The following is a 14,056-nucleotide window of genomic DNA, read 5'->3' as shown; positions in this document are numbered from 1 at the left end:
CTCACTTAGCTTGCATCTAAAGCTCAGTCTAGATACTTCCTTTTTCTCTAAGCTCCCATTGAAAGCAGTTTGTTGTATTGCTCTGTCGGCCACTGACCAGAATCTTAAACATGGAAGAATAAGCACTGTAATCTGTCTGGATTGTCCCTTGGACATTTGGGGAATGTTTTAGTGTTAGAGGCAGATCAAACTTGCTCTCATCCTGTGAGACTGCACAGGGCTCTTTTGTTATGATCAGGAGGATTTAGATGAAGGTGTTCTCTCTCCCCAGCCAGACACGTCTGCAGGAGTCTCTAGCATGTCTGTATACACAGCATGGCTCTATATTAAAACACGCTGATAAATTATAGAAGCTACAGCTCTTTGAAATAACAGTCTGCATACAGGTGTTAAATGTCCTTTGTTCGTGTTAATATGAAGACATCTAATGGTGTTTCATCCATCCAATTGCTATCTTTGACATGATGGATTCACCCTTACAGCTCTAAATATAACCCCAGGGGGAAAATCAAAAACTTGCTATGTTGCAATGGCGCTGACCTTGTCCAGACATCTGAATTAGCTTCTGCATGTAGCCAACATTTCAGCCAGGCTACACGTGCACAAGAAACCCAGTCACCCTGAGATACTAATGAACTCTAGTTAAAATTAGCAAACTTTGCACTTTGTGTTTGTATCTACGTGAAGGTCGAGCAAACCAGAGGAGAACTCCACTGAAAACTGCAGATGCAAATACTTGAACACACTGCATGTGAAATAATGTTGAAGCTCCTACAGGAGTGTTAGTCGAGGTTAAAAGCACTGACAGGAGCTGGGGTGTCAGTTGAAACGTTAGAGCTGGAAGCAGTTATATTGTCAGCTGAAGTGTACAAAATGAAAGCAGCTGATCAGACGTCTAAACCATGAAAGCAACTCCAGAGCTTCAACAAAATTAGCAATAAACAGAAGCAGCTTGTTACATATTTTAACCAATCAGAAGCCAGAGCCGACTGTAATCATTACCAGTCCCTGTTAAGCCTATTGCAGTGACACCATGGAGATCCTTAGCAAATCAAATATTACTGTTATTATTATATTATTATTATTAATTAGTAATATTTGCCTAACACACTGAAAGCAGTTGATGCGGCAGTTGCATGATAATATTGTGTGGGAGTTGCAGTTTAAGCTGAGACACTGAAATAGTAAAATTAAGTGTCAGTTACAGTTGAAGCACTGGAAGGAGCTGAGGTGTTAATGAAATGTAAGAGCTGAAAGCAGCTAAAGTGTAATTGCTAAAAACATAAAATCTTAGTTTACGAGCTGTAAGCTGAGTTGCTAGTTTGTGGGATCTCTTTCAGCTGAAGTGAAAAAAATGAAATCAGTTAAAATGTCAGTTGATATGAAAGCACTGAAAGCAGCGGAAGTGTGACTTCTTGCTAAAGTGTGGTTACTTACACTGAAAGTTGTGCTCACAAAAACTGATTAACAGGTGAAAATGTCTTAAGATGTTAATGCTTTGTATGTATAATATTGTTGCACTGAAAGGGGTCAAAGTGATGTGTCAGTTTAAGTGTTGGAGTTGAAAACAGATGAAACATAATGCTGAAAAAAAGAAAAATCTTTATTTAAGTGCTGTGCAGTGAATTTTTCAGCTGACGTGTTAAGAGTTAGTGTTGCTTTTGTATTTAGGCAACATTTCAGCCAGTCTGTACCTGCTTCACAAAACTCAGTCACCTGGACACGAAACAACCTGAGGCACCACTCTTTTCTTTCTTTTCTTCTCATATGATATTTGAGGTCTTGTCGGTTTCTTACCAGCGAACAAAAACACTTGACAACCACATTAAAACCTCTTGTTAGAAGCTAAAACCCCAGCTACACACTACAAACACACACTCTGATGTTGGGAATCTGATCAGTGTGTTTCCTGTGGATTGTCTAAGTTGCCAGTAGCAGCACTGACAATGGAGGCCTTGATGTCGTGGCGAACACACCCGCACACAAAGCCGTGCCATTGCCTCGCCCTCGTCTTGCAGATTAAATTGAACGCAGCAGTCAGAGAGGGATTCAGGCACTGACATGCAGAAAACTCGTCTCTTTTATCTCGCTGTGGTGCCCACTGACCGTGTCACTGAGAGCAGCGGATTCCACCCGCAAGAGATGACCCTGATTGTTATCACCCAGCTACCTCATAATTAGAGTAAATGAGGACCTGAGGAACAGAGACATTTATAGACATGAGCCAACTGGTGGAAAGTAACTAAGTACATTTACTCTCAGTAACTAAGTACAATTATTAGGTAGATGTATATTACTTGAATAATATTCAGCTTTATACTTCACTACATTTTAGACCAAGACTGAATGTAGACTGAATGTTTCTACCACTACATCCAAAAAGCTCAGAGATCATCTTTGAAAAATCATATGATCCATATATGATGACATTATACACAAGCCTCTTGAAACCCCATCCTGACTCTGTGCATGTATGTATTGTGAGCATGACAGAAGGTTGTATTGACCTATATAAGCGACAGGGTTTAAAAGAGTGTGTGCGCAGTAGACAAGGCTGGGCTGAGGGGATTGTTTGCTCTCAGAGACAGTCTGTGTCAGGCTGTAAGCTGCTCCTGCTGGACTCCACACCCACTCGCCTCTTACATAACCTTATACATTCCTCCCCGTTATGTTCTGCACAGAGCAGGCAAATACTGATCATGTTGTGGTGGTCACCAGCGGCGGCAGAGTGACATGCTCTGGGGGGTTTTGTAAGTGTAACATCATGGCTACATGGATTTTCTTCAGCAAAAAAAAAAAAAAAAATAGGCCTTCTTGTGCTTTTAAATGAATTCGGTATTTTCCCCTCCCATGTGAGAGGACTGAGTTTCACCAGCAAGGAACTCCTTTGTAACCCAAACAACAGAGAACACAAAGATACGGTCTGGCCCAGGTCATCATAAAATCGAGGGAAAAGCAGGGAGGGGGGCGGTGCCTCTGTGTTGTGGGGGTTCAGTCAGAAAGCTTCTGCTAAAAGAGAACATGGTGTTCCCGGCTTCACAGCTGCATCTCCATGCTGACAAGACAAAAGAGCTGAGTCTGATCTGAATCTGTGAAACAGAACGGCAGCTTTCATCTGGAACCAGACACCTACACTAATACACAGGATTAACAGGTGTAATATTTTGTGTCTTAGTCGAACCTTGTTCAAAAGTCAAAATTATAATGTAGGAATAGTAACCCCCAATATATACTGATCAGCATGTTGGTCTGCAATATAAGTTGTGGAAGAAGTATTCAAAACCTTTACTCAAGTAAAAGTACTAATTCCACAACGCACCACAACTTACTTAAGTAATTGTATTATATACAACATATACTTGGGCCAATCCTCTATGAGGAGGCTGTTATAATTTCTTGTGAAAAGTCAATCAAACAACTACTAACAGACAAAACATGATAGTAAAGCTCCAAAAAACAACCTCAATAACATGAAATAGAAACTCAAAGAAAGAAAAAAACAACCGCAAAGAGACAAAAAATTATCACAAAGACACAAAACGACCAAGAACGATATAAAACAAGTGTAGAACTGCAGAAATACTACAAAGAGATACAAAACGACAACAAGAACAACATAGCTCCTTTAGTCTATACTTAAGGTGTAGGAGGGTGGGGGGTACTTTTACATGAGTCCAGCGCGGGCTGCCGGCTTTTTGGAGTTACATAAAAGCAGCTATTTATTGATTTAGTTAGAGTTGTTTGTTCAGTATTCGTTTATCAAAGTGAATAAACAATGTATGTAGCCTTTTAATAAACACAAAGTTTATAACTGCAGAGAACCAGGCCTTTAAGTTTCAGTCTTAATACATTTTGTTCTCATTTTACAGAATGCCCTAGTACCTGATTTTAGAGCCACATAGTGCCATGAAGTCACTTCCTCTATGCTAGACCTACACTTCAGACCTTAATCAAAACAGTAGCTACTGACTGAAGCTAAATCCATTCAGACATTAGGTAACTTTCAAATCCTAATTGATCACAGTACAAAGTTCACATGGAGTTAAACATAAACAAAAACAAGCCACAGTTTTTCACCTACTAGTATGTGGTTGACCTGTTTCTGAGCCATGTTGACAGCATAAATACTTTGTATTAACGATATTCTTTAAAAAAGACTTGAATTCATTTGCTGACAGTTTAACTTTCTTATTATATGACATCATAACCAAGGGACTCACGTCATAAGTTATGGATATAATCCTCCCAGAAATTATTTTTCTAAAGAAGTCTTGTTTTTCTTCACAGATGTTTTTGTGACCACGAAGCTCTTGTGCTGTTTGGGAAACATCAGTCGCACAGAAATGTTAATGACATCAGTGAGCGTGCTGGTTCTCATTACATCTGCAGCACAAGGATGCATATTGTCAGTCTGAGCCATGCACAACAATGTGGGCTCCACGGTCTTTCACATGAGTCGATTTTACGCCATGGCAGTGCCTAGCAACACTAACTCCACTGCATACAGCAACATGCATCACATTACACAACAACAAACTGGTTTTTAATCAGAAGCAACAGTTACCTTGAGACCAAGTTAAACAGCTACCTGAGGGGCCCACTTTCTGATGACGCACCCTTTATAAAGAAGTTATAAACTGTAAAAATAACACCTTTACTGCTTTATAGCTCTGTTATAATCCATTAATAAGAACAACTTTTGGTTTGCCAGATTGTGTAAAATCTTGCTTTTATCGTGACCCTTTGCTTGTCTTTAAAGATGGTTCTTTGATTCATTAGACTGCCTGTCCTCTGGGGAAAGGCTGCAGGGCATCTGGACCAAAATCCATTAAACATCTTATTAAAATTTGCAACTGCAGGCTTGATGGACTGTAGAACCTTTTATTAATGACTTATTAACCTTTATAATTGCAGGTTACTAATGTTTGCTAATGGCTTATTGAAAAATGAGAAACGCAAGATCCTTTATTGATGTCATACTAACGTTTATATCTGCAAACCTGATGAATTATTAGAAAGTGTGAAACCCTTAGTACTTAATAATCCAATAGTAATCCAATAATCCAATAAATCCTGCATTCAAAATCTTACTTTATTAAAAGTGTTCTATGCAAAAGACCACAATACTTCTTCTACCACTGTCAGTAAGTTAGGCCTCTGTCTAAATGCACTTACAGTTTCAGGTTTACATATTTGTCTCTGTTGTTTGACTTCAGAGTCAAGTCAAAGGTTTGCAGAAACATGCCTGAATATTAAAACAAATAAAACAGTGAATGCATTCAGGTGTTTATTCAGGGAGCAGCGCTGCCACTATAAAAAAGTCTGAGAAAGGTTGACCAAGTGATAAGAGCAAACAGGGTGTAGGGGATTTTACTGTACGTGCAGATACAAGCCTTTTTTTAGAATCACATTATTGACCCTTAGACGTAACCCTCCTCCAGCACTTGTATCAGGTTGACGACCTGTCCCTCATAAAATAATAATCCCTGCTGTGTCTGGAGCTTTATGCCTGTCAGGTAGGTGTTTTAGAGCCGTTGAGCAACGGACATTGCTGCTGAAGTGAAGAAGCGCGCTGCCAAGGAATGGACAGCATGCAGGCACTGCCATTGTCTGCCAAGTCTGTAATCACGCAGCCTCATGTTGGCAGGCCTGGCAGGGCAAAGACCTGCCAACCGCACAGAGATTCAAGAGGCCTTTCAACACTAAATGTCTACTATGACCCAAGATCTGTCGGTCACATTACACTGAGCCCAAAACCGCTTGCAACACCCCGGTTCACCCCGAGCATCAGATCATCATATCTAAACAACACTTGACATCAAAGTGCCAATATCTATAAAGCCATAAGCGTTGATCATAAACAGATTTTATAATGCACAGAAAATGCTATTTAACGTTTAAGAATAAAGTGGAATGATGCTTCACACTCTTTATAAATGTCTGCTGTGCATGATGAAACAGCACATCTTCCCCACAACCTGGAGCCATTTCAAGTCTGCAATGCACAGACTGAGTGGTTGCAACCATTTGCTCTCAGGTTTCTCAAGACATTAATGTGACTGGGGAGACTTGTGCAGTAGCAGTAAAAGCTGTATTACAGAATATCACTGTCATGGTTCAAGCCCTTTGAGATTTGTCTGGAGAGAGAACATAATGGAAAATACACATTTACAGCATAAATTTGAAGAGATGTCACTAATTTACAACAAGAATTATTCGTCCAAACAAATAATTTAGTGTTATACTCTTTCCACTCCCACACCCTTGCACTATTGGTACTCTTGTTAACAGATTTAAGTAAGTTTGATTTGTAGCCAACATATGTGTATATTCTTTAAGTTATATGCACATAGTTTCTTCTTCCTGACCTCTGAAACTAGAATAATGTTAGGCTACAAGTGGGTGAGATAAATTAGTGTCAAAGGAATAATGTGATATTTTGGAATATGCTTCTTCTTGATTAGAGTTACAGTAGATCTAGAAGATTGATACTACTATGAAGCTGCAGCCAGCAGCTCGTTAGCTTATATTAGCATTAAAAATGGAAACAGAGGGGAACAACAAGCCTGGCTCTGTCTGTTAACAAAAGTTAACAAAATTTGCTTACCAGCACTCACAGCTCACTGATTAACATGTTGTATCTTGTTTTATAGTGCCTTTTGTGCAGGACTGTTTCTTGGCTGGGTGCAGTAACTTCATGGAGTGTCTGCTGGTTGCCTGGTAACTGCTAAAGCCAAGAAATAATCAGGACTATAACAACCCTCCATAAAATGGTAATTTTTTTTTACGCTTCAGTTTTGTACTAATTAGCTAAACCATATGATTTGTTAATGAGTGAGATTTATGGTGCTAGTAGGTAGATTTTGTTACCTTTAGACAGCTGTTTGAAGCTAAGCTTCAAATTAGGTGTACAGATACAATGATTTTCTTATCTAACAAACAAATATACATATTTCCCAAAATACTGAACTCTTGCTGTAAACTTGCAGCTGACATATCACCACCTTTTAAGTTGATATGGTGAACAGTTGCCAGTTTACACATCATTACACATTTGGAGTTGCGTTTCTGATCACCTGGTGAACAGAAATCCATCATTCACTTTTCTTTTTAGCTCTGTATTTGGTCTCCACCAATTTCTGGGGGACATATCTGACTCTAAATGCTCCACCCTGTTCACCAGCTGGTGTCTAGCTGCATCTGTCTGCTGTTTGGTGCTCAGCAGGTAGTCCACAATGGGTTTTTAGAGCTTTTTCACAAAGAACAGCTTTTTCACTGCTGCAGCTGAAAATTATGCTGCGAGAGAGGTGAGAGCGAAACAAAACAATAAAGTTGTGGAGCAGACAGCAAAACGAGGACCTTAAACTCGCTATAAAGCTCTGTAAAGCCGAGGCGAGCTGAAGGTTTAGGTGATAATTATTTGTAGGTTCATAATTGCGAGCAACTTTCAAGGTGTCACATTGTTTATGTAATTCTACATCATATAGATCATAGCTGCTTTATGTGTGGACTCAATAATAGATTAAATGACTAGTAAATATGAAGATTGGTTTGCTGTAAAGAAAAAGAATAAAAACCCCATTTCTATTCACATTCGCTGTCTGGCCAGCTGTCACCAGTTTGGTTGACCCAGTTAATCTGAGTGGGCTGAGCCACACTGACCAGCACAGCCATTTTGAGTTGCAGCCATTTGTATGGCCCATTGTGAGTGAAAACAGAGGACTACAGCCTCTCACCACCACAGGGCTCATGCAGCACTTTTTATGCAAACTCTCTGCCCTCAGTGTCCTCGCTGCTGCTGGTCAGGGGAGCACCAGTTTGTTTGACCATGTCTGCCCTCCACTTGCTTCCTGGATGCCCTTCATCGCACTACAATCTCTTAATCACAGCTATGCCTTTGAGAGAGAGGGGGGGGGGGGGAGAGAGAGAGGAGAAAAAACCCTTTGCAAACGGATTGGCTGCTCTTAGTGGAGCTGTTGCTAAGGGGAGGGTTCCACTCAGTGATGGATAGATGTGGCAGCTGATGAGGGCAACCGCTTTGAGCAACATATACATCAATTTGATGTTTCATTTATACTCCACTGGCATCATGTTCAATGTGACAAAGCTGCAGAAATGTGTGACTGATATCTAGTCTAAATCTCCTCCAGAGGGTTTAAAGATCATGTCTGTGCCACCAGGGTGCCATTTATTTTTTAACAAGTTTATTGTCGCAACAAAAAGTCTTATCACTTCTGATAGGTCAATGCACTTTACAGCTTTTTATGGCCCTCTTTCAGCCATTATTCCCACCATTTCAGATGATTAGTGGACTGTGTAAATGTCAACAAAATTATTAGACTAAGAAGGGAATAACCATAAAAATAGGTTAAGGACTGAAGGGAGCTGTTACATCTTGATTCTTTGTGACGATATAGGCACAATTACATATTTAATCGTTAAGTATTTGGTCTTAAAGCAAGCCGACTTGTAAGGAAAACAGTGCACAAAACCACTCCTATTTTTTGTTTTAAAAATGCAGTTTGTAATTCATTTTCTGAAGAAACCTATGAAAATCGAATAGTTAACTACATTGAATTGCAATACTTAGATATTTGTTAAAAACATGTTATTGATGGTGCTTAACCGCATCTGCAAACTAGGGGGGAACACTTTACTGCACCCCAAAAGGTGAACAGGCTGCATGATATTCTACTAAAGTGCTACAAAAACATTACTGCAGGACATTTGCCCATCAGCACACCTGTCTGCAAAAACAGCATGGAGGAGTGTCTAAGGAGAGCCATGACCTCTTTTGCAAACACAGCTTTACATCTTTAGGCAAATCCCTCAACACCAACATTATATAAAGCTGCTAAACTTGCCCTACATTTGGAGAGAGGAAAAAAACTGAGTCAGTTGTAGTTTCCATGTTGTGGCATGTCAAAATGCATCACCACACATTCCTGCTCAGGCTTTAAGCACTTTACACAACTTGTATTGGGGAAAAAAAAGTTTCTAAAAAAGGAACTACTAAAGGAAATGGCATCAACACCTTTAACATCCTTCCTGTTGACAGTGACAAAAAGAAACAAAGCCAAAAAAAAAAAATTTAGTTTCCAATTATTTATTTCACTTTTACTGCATTTCTGCATCAATATAAAATTGGTTTTGAAATATCCAAGGACAAACAAATGAGCCATTTCATCATAAATACCGTGATGAACCATTTAAGCAGACAGACAATGAGGGAGTTAACTGAACAGGGCAAGAGGGTATACAAAAAGTCAAGGCACACCATGTTACAGTAACACCAAGTGGAAAGATTTGAAACCTCTGTGGGTTAAGAGCCCTTCAGCTCAGCATTAAAATCATTTCATGTTTTTAAAAAGGAGGGACAGAATAACCAGCATTCAATATCTCCTACAGTCAAACCTTTTATTCACAATCAGACATCGATCTGATGACAAATTCACGTTCAAATTTGAAATGAAAAACAAAAAGGGTGGGAAAGTTTCTGCATAAACCAAAGCTGTGCTTCATTTGGACTTGGGAACAGATTCAATTAACCTCCACCAAGCACGAAATGTCAAACCACTGCACTGACGAACGGGCGCAGGTAGACATGTGCAGGCGTCACTGGTTTCAGGTATGTTTTGTTTGGGGAAGAAGAGGGAAGTTGGAGTGTCGCTACACAGGAGTGAGAAGTCACAAAGTGGTTGCCCTGGTCAGTTCACTGTCCATTGAGATCTATTAAGAAGAGATGGGGGGCCCCTTCAACACATCCCATTGTTGGAGGTCAAGCAGTCAGGGTGGGGAGGGAGGGGGACAGTAGAGACTTCTATCTCATGAAGTTTCCTCCTCCGATTTCTCTCTTGTATCTGTTGGTGAGGTGGTCTGCTTGCATTGTGAGCTTGGACAGAACTCCAAACAGTCCTCTGAGGTGATAATGAAACTGATGCTCCAGGTCCAAGTTGTCATCCGGGAGCAGATCCCCGGTGACCGGCTGCTGTTCCTCCTGCTTCACCGCCATCTCCAGGAAGCTGGCGCCGCTGCTCATCTCCCTCTTCAGCAGACCCCACTCCATGTCATTCTTTATGGACTTGAGGAGCAGGTAGTGCTCGTACATATCCCTCTGCTTGTTGGGACACGGCGGTTCATTGTTATTGTTGGCCTCCACCTGGCTGGCCGCCTGCTCCTCCAGCGGCACGTCTCGCAGCAGACTGGGCACCATGATGGTCTCGTCCATATTGTTGGCAGCTGCTATGAAGCGGTGCATGACGTTGATGAGGGAGTGCTTGTTGCTGGCGGAGTCGCTGCTGATCTGCATCATTCTGAAGGCTTTAGGTTTGCTTGGTTACAGTAAAGAGCTGGCAGGTGGAGTTTAAGGCAGGGCTGCTTGATGTTTTAGAGGTGGCTGATCTGCAAGAGGGATTGAAGAAACATGAGACTGTAGGAAAGGTGCACACGATGAGCTCTGATGCTGCAAAATTGCAACAAATCCAGGCCTAATACACTCGACTCTTTCAAATACAGTTTCAGCTTGGTGAAAAAAAAAAAAAAAAACACAGAAGAAAGAAACCAATTCATATCCTTCCTGCCCCGCCGCCACCCCACCCCCCCTACACAGAGTAAAGCTAGGTTGCAGGAAACATGAAATAGAGGCAGCTTGTGTCTCATATCATCCACTGAACAAAACTGGATTTCTAGCAGCCAACAAAAATACACAAAACATCTCGACTACAACATGAACCATCACCGTCATTTTGCCGCATTGTAATGCCCGAATTACATCAGTATGACCTTGACTTCCTGCTAGTGAAATAATAGTGAGTACTCGCTACAGAGGCTTTAGATAAAAGGATGCAGACTGACCTGAACCACGAGGTAACCTGAGGAAAATCTTTCTTGGCGCGCTGGTTAAATAAACCAAGTCTTCTCAGGCTCAGCACACCACCCGCCGGGAAGGAACATGAAAATTTCCCCAACTGACTGTAAGCTGAACCCTGATTTATATACCCGACACGCCGGGTTGGGGTGGAAGGAAAAAAATTAAGTCCACCCTCCGTGTATTTTCTGGAGAGCCAATTGGGCAGCATGAAGGATGTAGGCGGATTCAAACAGCATCTGATCCAAGCGGGACCAATAACAAAACGCACCGCAGCTGCCAGTCAAATGTACTTTCTCCATGGCTTGTCTGTAATTAGCTGCACCCTATTTGCTGCTCATCTTTTCCAGGCCGTTTGTTGCCTGAAGGCAACGTTAATGCAAGTGTGCGCAGTTGCAACGGTGCGCGTCGTGCGTCATGCATCAGATTTGTCAAATGTGTAGTTCAACAGGTGGTTTTCACCATTACACACAAAAACCGACACAAGGAAAAGTTCTCTGTGTCAGGAAAATGAGGAAGTCCAGCTTGAGCTTGATTTTTCGCTTGTATCTCATGTCTCGAGTCATTTTGTATCTATAGCTGCCTGAGTTTATAGCTGCGCACGCGCTGCCACCTGGTGGTTGGACTTTGTTAGTTCAAAGCTTTCTCACAGCGTATCTGAAAAAAACCGCATCATCCCACTGATTTACTTTACATGTATGTTAGGTTAGGTTGATTCTACTACAGTCTTGAATTGTTCTGAAGATGGTCTTACCTGATGATTTTAGTTTGAAAATGCTCCACTGTCCAACTCTGATGTGAAACAGTGACATTAATTTCTTAATACTGAGGTATCAACCCTTCAGGTTTATCTGCATATGTGAAAAAGTCAGCAGGGATGAGAGAGTATAGCAGACATTCTGATACAAGTGGCAGCAGGAAAAGCACAGGTGAATTTAATAAAGTTGATTAATGATGAGGTGTGGCAGTGATGCAGCATCGTTAAGGTTATTAGTTACACCTGTGATTCTCTGCTAAATCAACATAGAGACAGACCGGTTTCCATTCATTTACAGGAAAATAGATTGATTAAGTCTAGAAAAACATAACAATGTGTGTACATATATGTATACATTTTTTTTTTTTGATAACCGTCTGGTGACCTGGTGAGTACAGTATTTTCAAAGCAAAAAAACATCTTGTATTGGTATTAATAGTAGCTAAAATCTTTCTCAATAACTAGATATGTACTGTGTTCATCATGTTTAACAACCCACAGTGTATAGTTTGAAGATGGAACATAGTTTACTGAACCGAGTCTTTCAGGATCATTTACATACTGTTGCAGAAAATGTTTCATTTTGTGTACTTCAACATTACAGTAGTCTGGGCATGGATGGTGGTGGGTCCCAGTACAACTATTGTTGATTACTATCTATAAACGGACTGTATGTGTATATGTGTATATATATATATATATACACAATCCTTCAAGTCTGTCTTAAAACAGCTAGTCAGGTTCCCACATGAAACCTCGATCTTGTAATAATTCCTCTTGTGTATGTTGGCCATTAGAAGATCCCTTCCTAATGCACTTTGAATGTAAGTGATCATTATCATAATAATTTCCATATTTCCACTGACTGGTTTTAACATGAAAACAATATGATGTAATATGAAAACAATTTAACATTTAAATATCACATAGATACCTTTGTTATCAAACTTTGACAGAAGCTCGGCTTTCTATACAGTAACACACACAGCTTCCCTGTGAGCAGTGGAAAGGATTGTTGAAGCAGGTTTCATCTCAGTCCTGGATTATGGAGATGTCATATATCAACATGCTGCTGCCCCCTCTCTAAGGCCGCTAGACTCCATTTACCACTCTGCCTTCAGGTTTATTGTTTTACTGCAGATAATTATAACACTCACCATTACGCTCTTAATGATAAAGTTGGTTGGCATTCCCTGTCTGAGTGATGTTAGAAACATTGGTAGTTATTTATCTACAAAGCCATTAGTGGAAAACTGCCTTCTTATATCTCAGCCCTGCTGCTTTGGCAGTCTGGCCCATACTTAACACGCTCCAGCGTGACTGGCTGATGCTTCAGAAACCCCGAACCACAACCGATCTAGGAAAGACTGCCTTTGCTGTTAGTGCAGAAATTTAATGGAATAATCTGCACTGGCAGTTAAAAGTCAAAACACTTATGCCTCCCTGTAACTTCAAAACACATCCTCATTAATCTTTCTCATCCTGCTTCTGACTGTTTTCTTTCAGACTCTACTTTTTATATTGTCTATTTTCTGTTTCATCAATGTGTTTGTGCTTCCTTCTTGCTTGATGATGTCTTTGAACTGTGAACAGGGTGTTGCCCTGTATAAACAAGGCAGGGGACAAATTCCACCGTCCTTATTCTTTGCAAATATGTATTGAAAGATTGATCTGAAACTAATGTGAGACCTCAGCGATTTGAGTTGATCAGATTAAGTGGATATCTTCCTGAGTTCCAAGTTCCCTTTTTTTTTAGTTACTTATCTCCCACTGCGGCTCAACAGGCAAACACTGTTGAGGGAAACAAAGGGGGGAGATTTTGTACTGAAAAGCTGCAGGGGGCGCCCCAGGCCCTATGCTGCATGTCATCCCCTCTCATCCCCATTTCTCAACATTGAAAGTACATTACAAAGAGGATGTCTTTTAATGGCCAGTATGAACAAGAGGAATTATTGCAGCAAGTGAAACCTGTTTTAGTGTTCATATGGGCACCTGACTATTGTTTTAATACAGGCTTGAAAAATTGTGAAGCTATCCTTTAATACTGTTTTTGACATATCAGTTTCTTTTTAATTATACGTCACACTGTAGTTTGAGTTAATATAGCCTTGACAGTGTTGAACACACCGTCACAGTATTGAGATATGTGTGGTATATTAGGAGAATACAAGTTGAGCAGTAACTGATTGTAACCTAAAGCTTGAAATCAAAGACTGATGGGGCGACATCTATTAAGAAAACCTTTGTTTGTTTTGTTTCGTACTATTTAAAGCTGCCCTGTATATTGAAAAACAAAATGCCTTTCACATCTTGTATTTTGTATATATCCCTCACAAGGTCCCAAATAACTGTCATGTCCGTCTGCCAAAATATCTACTTCAGCTGTGGAACAGAAACATCCTGAGCTACATGCAACTCTTTGGTAAAGATAC

The 14,056-nt window shown here is 40.4% G+C and overlaps 1 protein-coding gene across 1 annotated transcript; it reads right to left on the bottom strand.

Moving 5' to 3' along the window:
* Positions 1–9,090: 9,090 nt before the first annotated feature.
* On the bottom strand, positions 9,091–11,014 carry mid1ip1l (MID1 interacting protein 1, like). Its single transcript, XM_056383237.1, has 2 exons — positions 10,855–11,014; positions 9,091–10,401 (listed from the first exon to the last, which is right to left on the bottom strand). The coding sequence occupies exon 2, from the start codon at positions 10,310–10,312 to the stop codon at positions 9,821–9,823; it is 492 nt and encodes a 163-aa protein (XP_056239212.1). The 5' UTR covers positions 10,313–10,401; positions 10,855–11,014; the 3' UTR covers positions 9,091–9,820.
* Positions 11,015–14,056: the final 3,042 nt, after the last annotated feature.

Source organism: Seriola aureovittata, chromosome 8 (assembly GCF_021018895.1).
Source record: "Seriola aureovittata isolate HTS-2021-v1 ecotype China chromosome 8, ASM2101889v1, whole genome shotgun sequence".
NCBI classification, from domain to species: domain Eukaryota; kingdom Metazoa; phylum Chordata; class Actinopteri; order Carangiformes; family Carangidae; genus Seriola; species Seriola aureovittata.
This window is presented reverse-complemented; position numbering and strand designations above follow the sequence as displayed.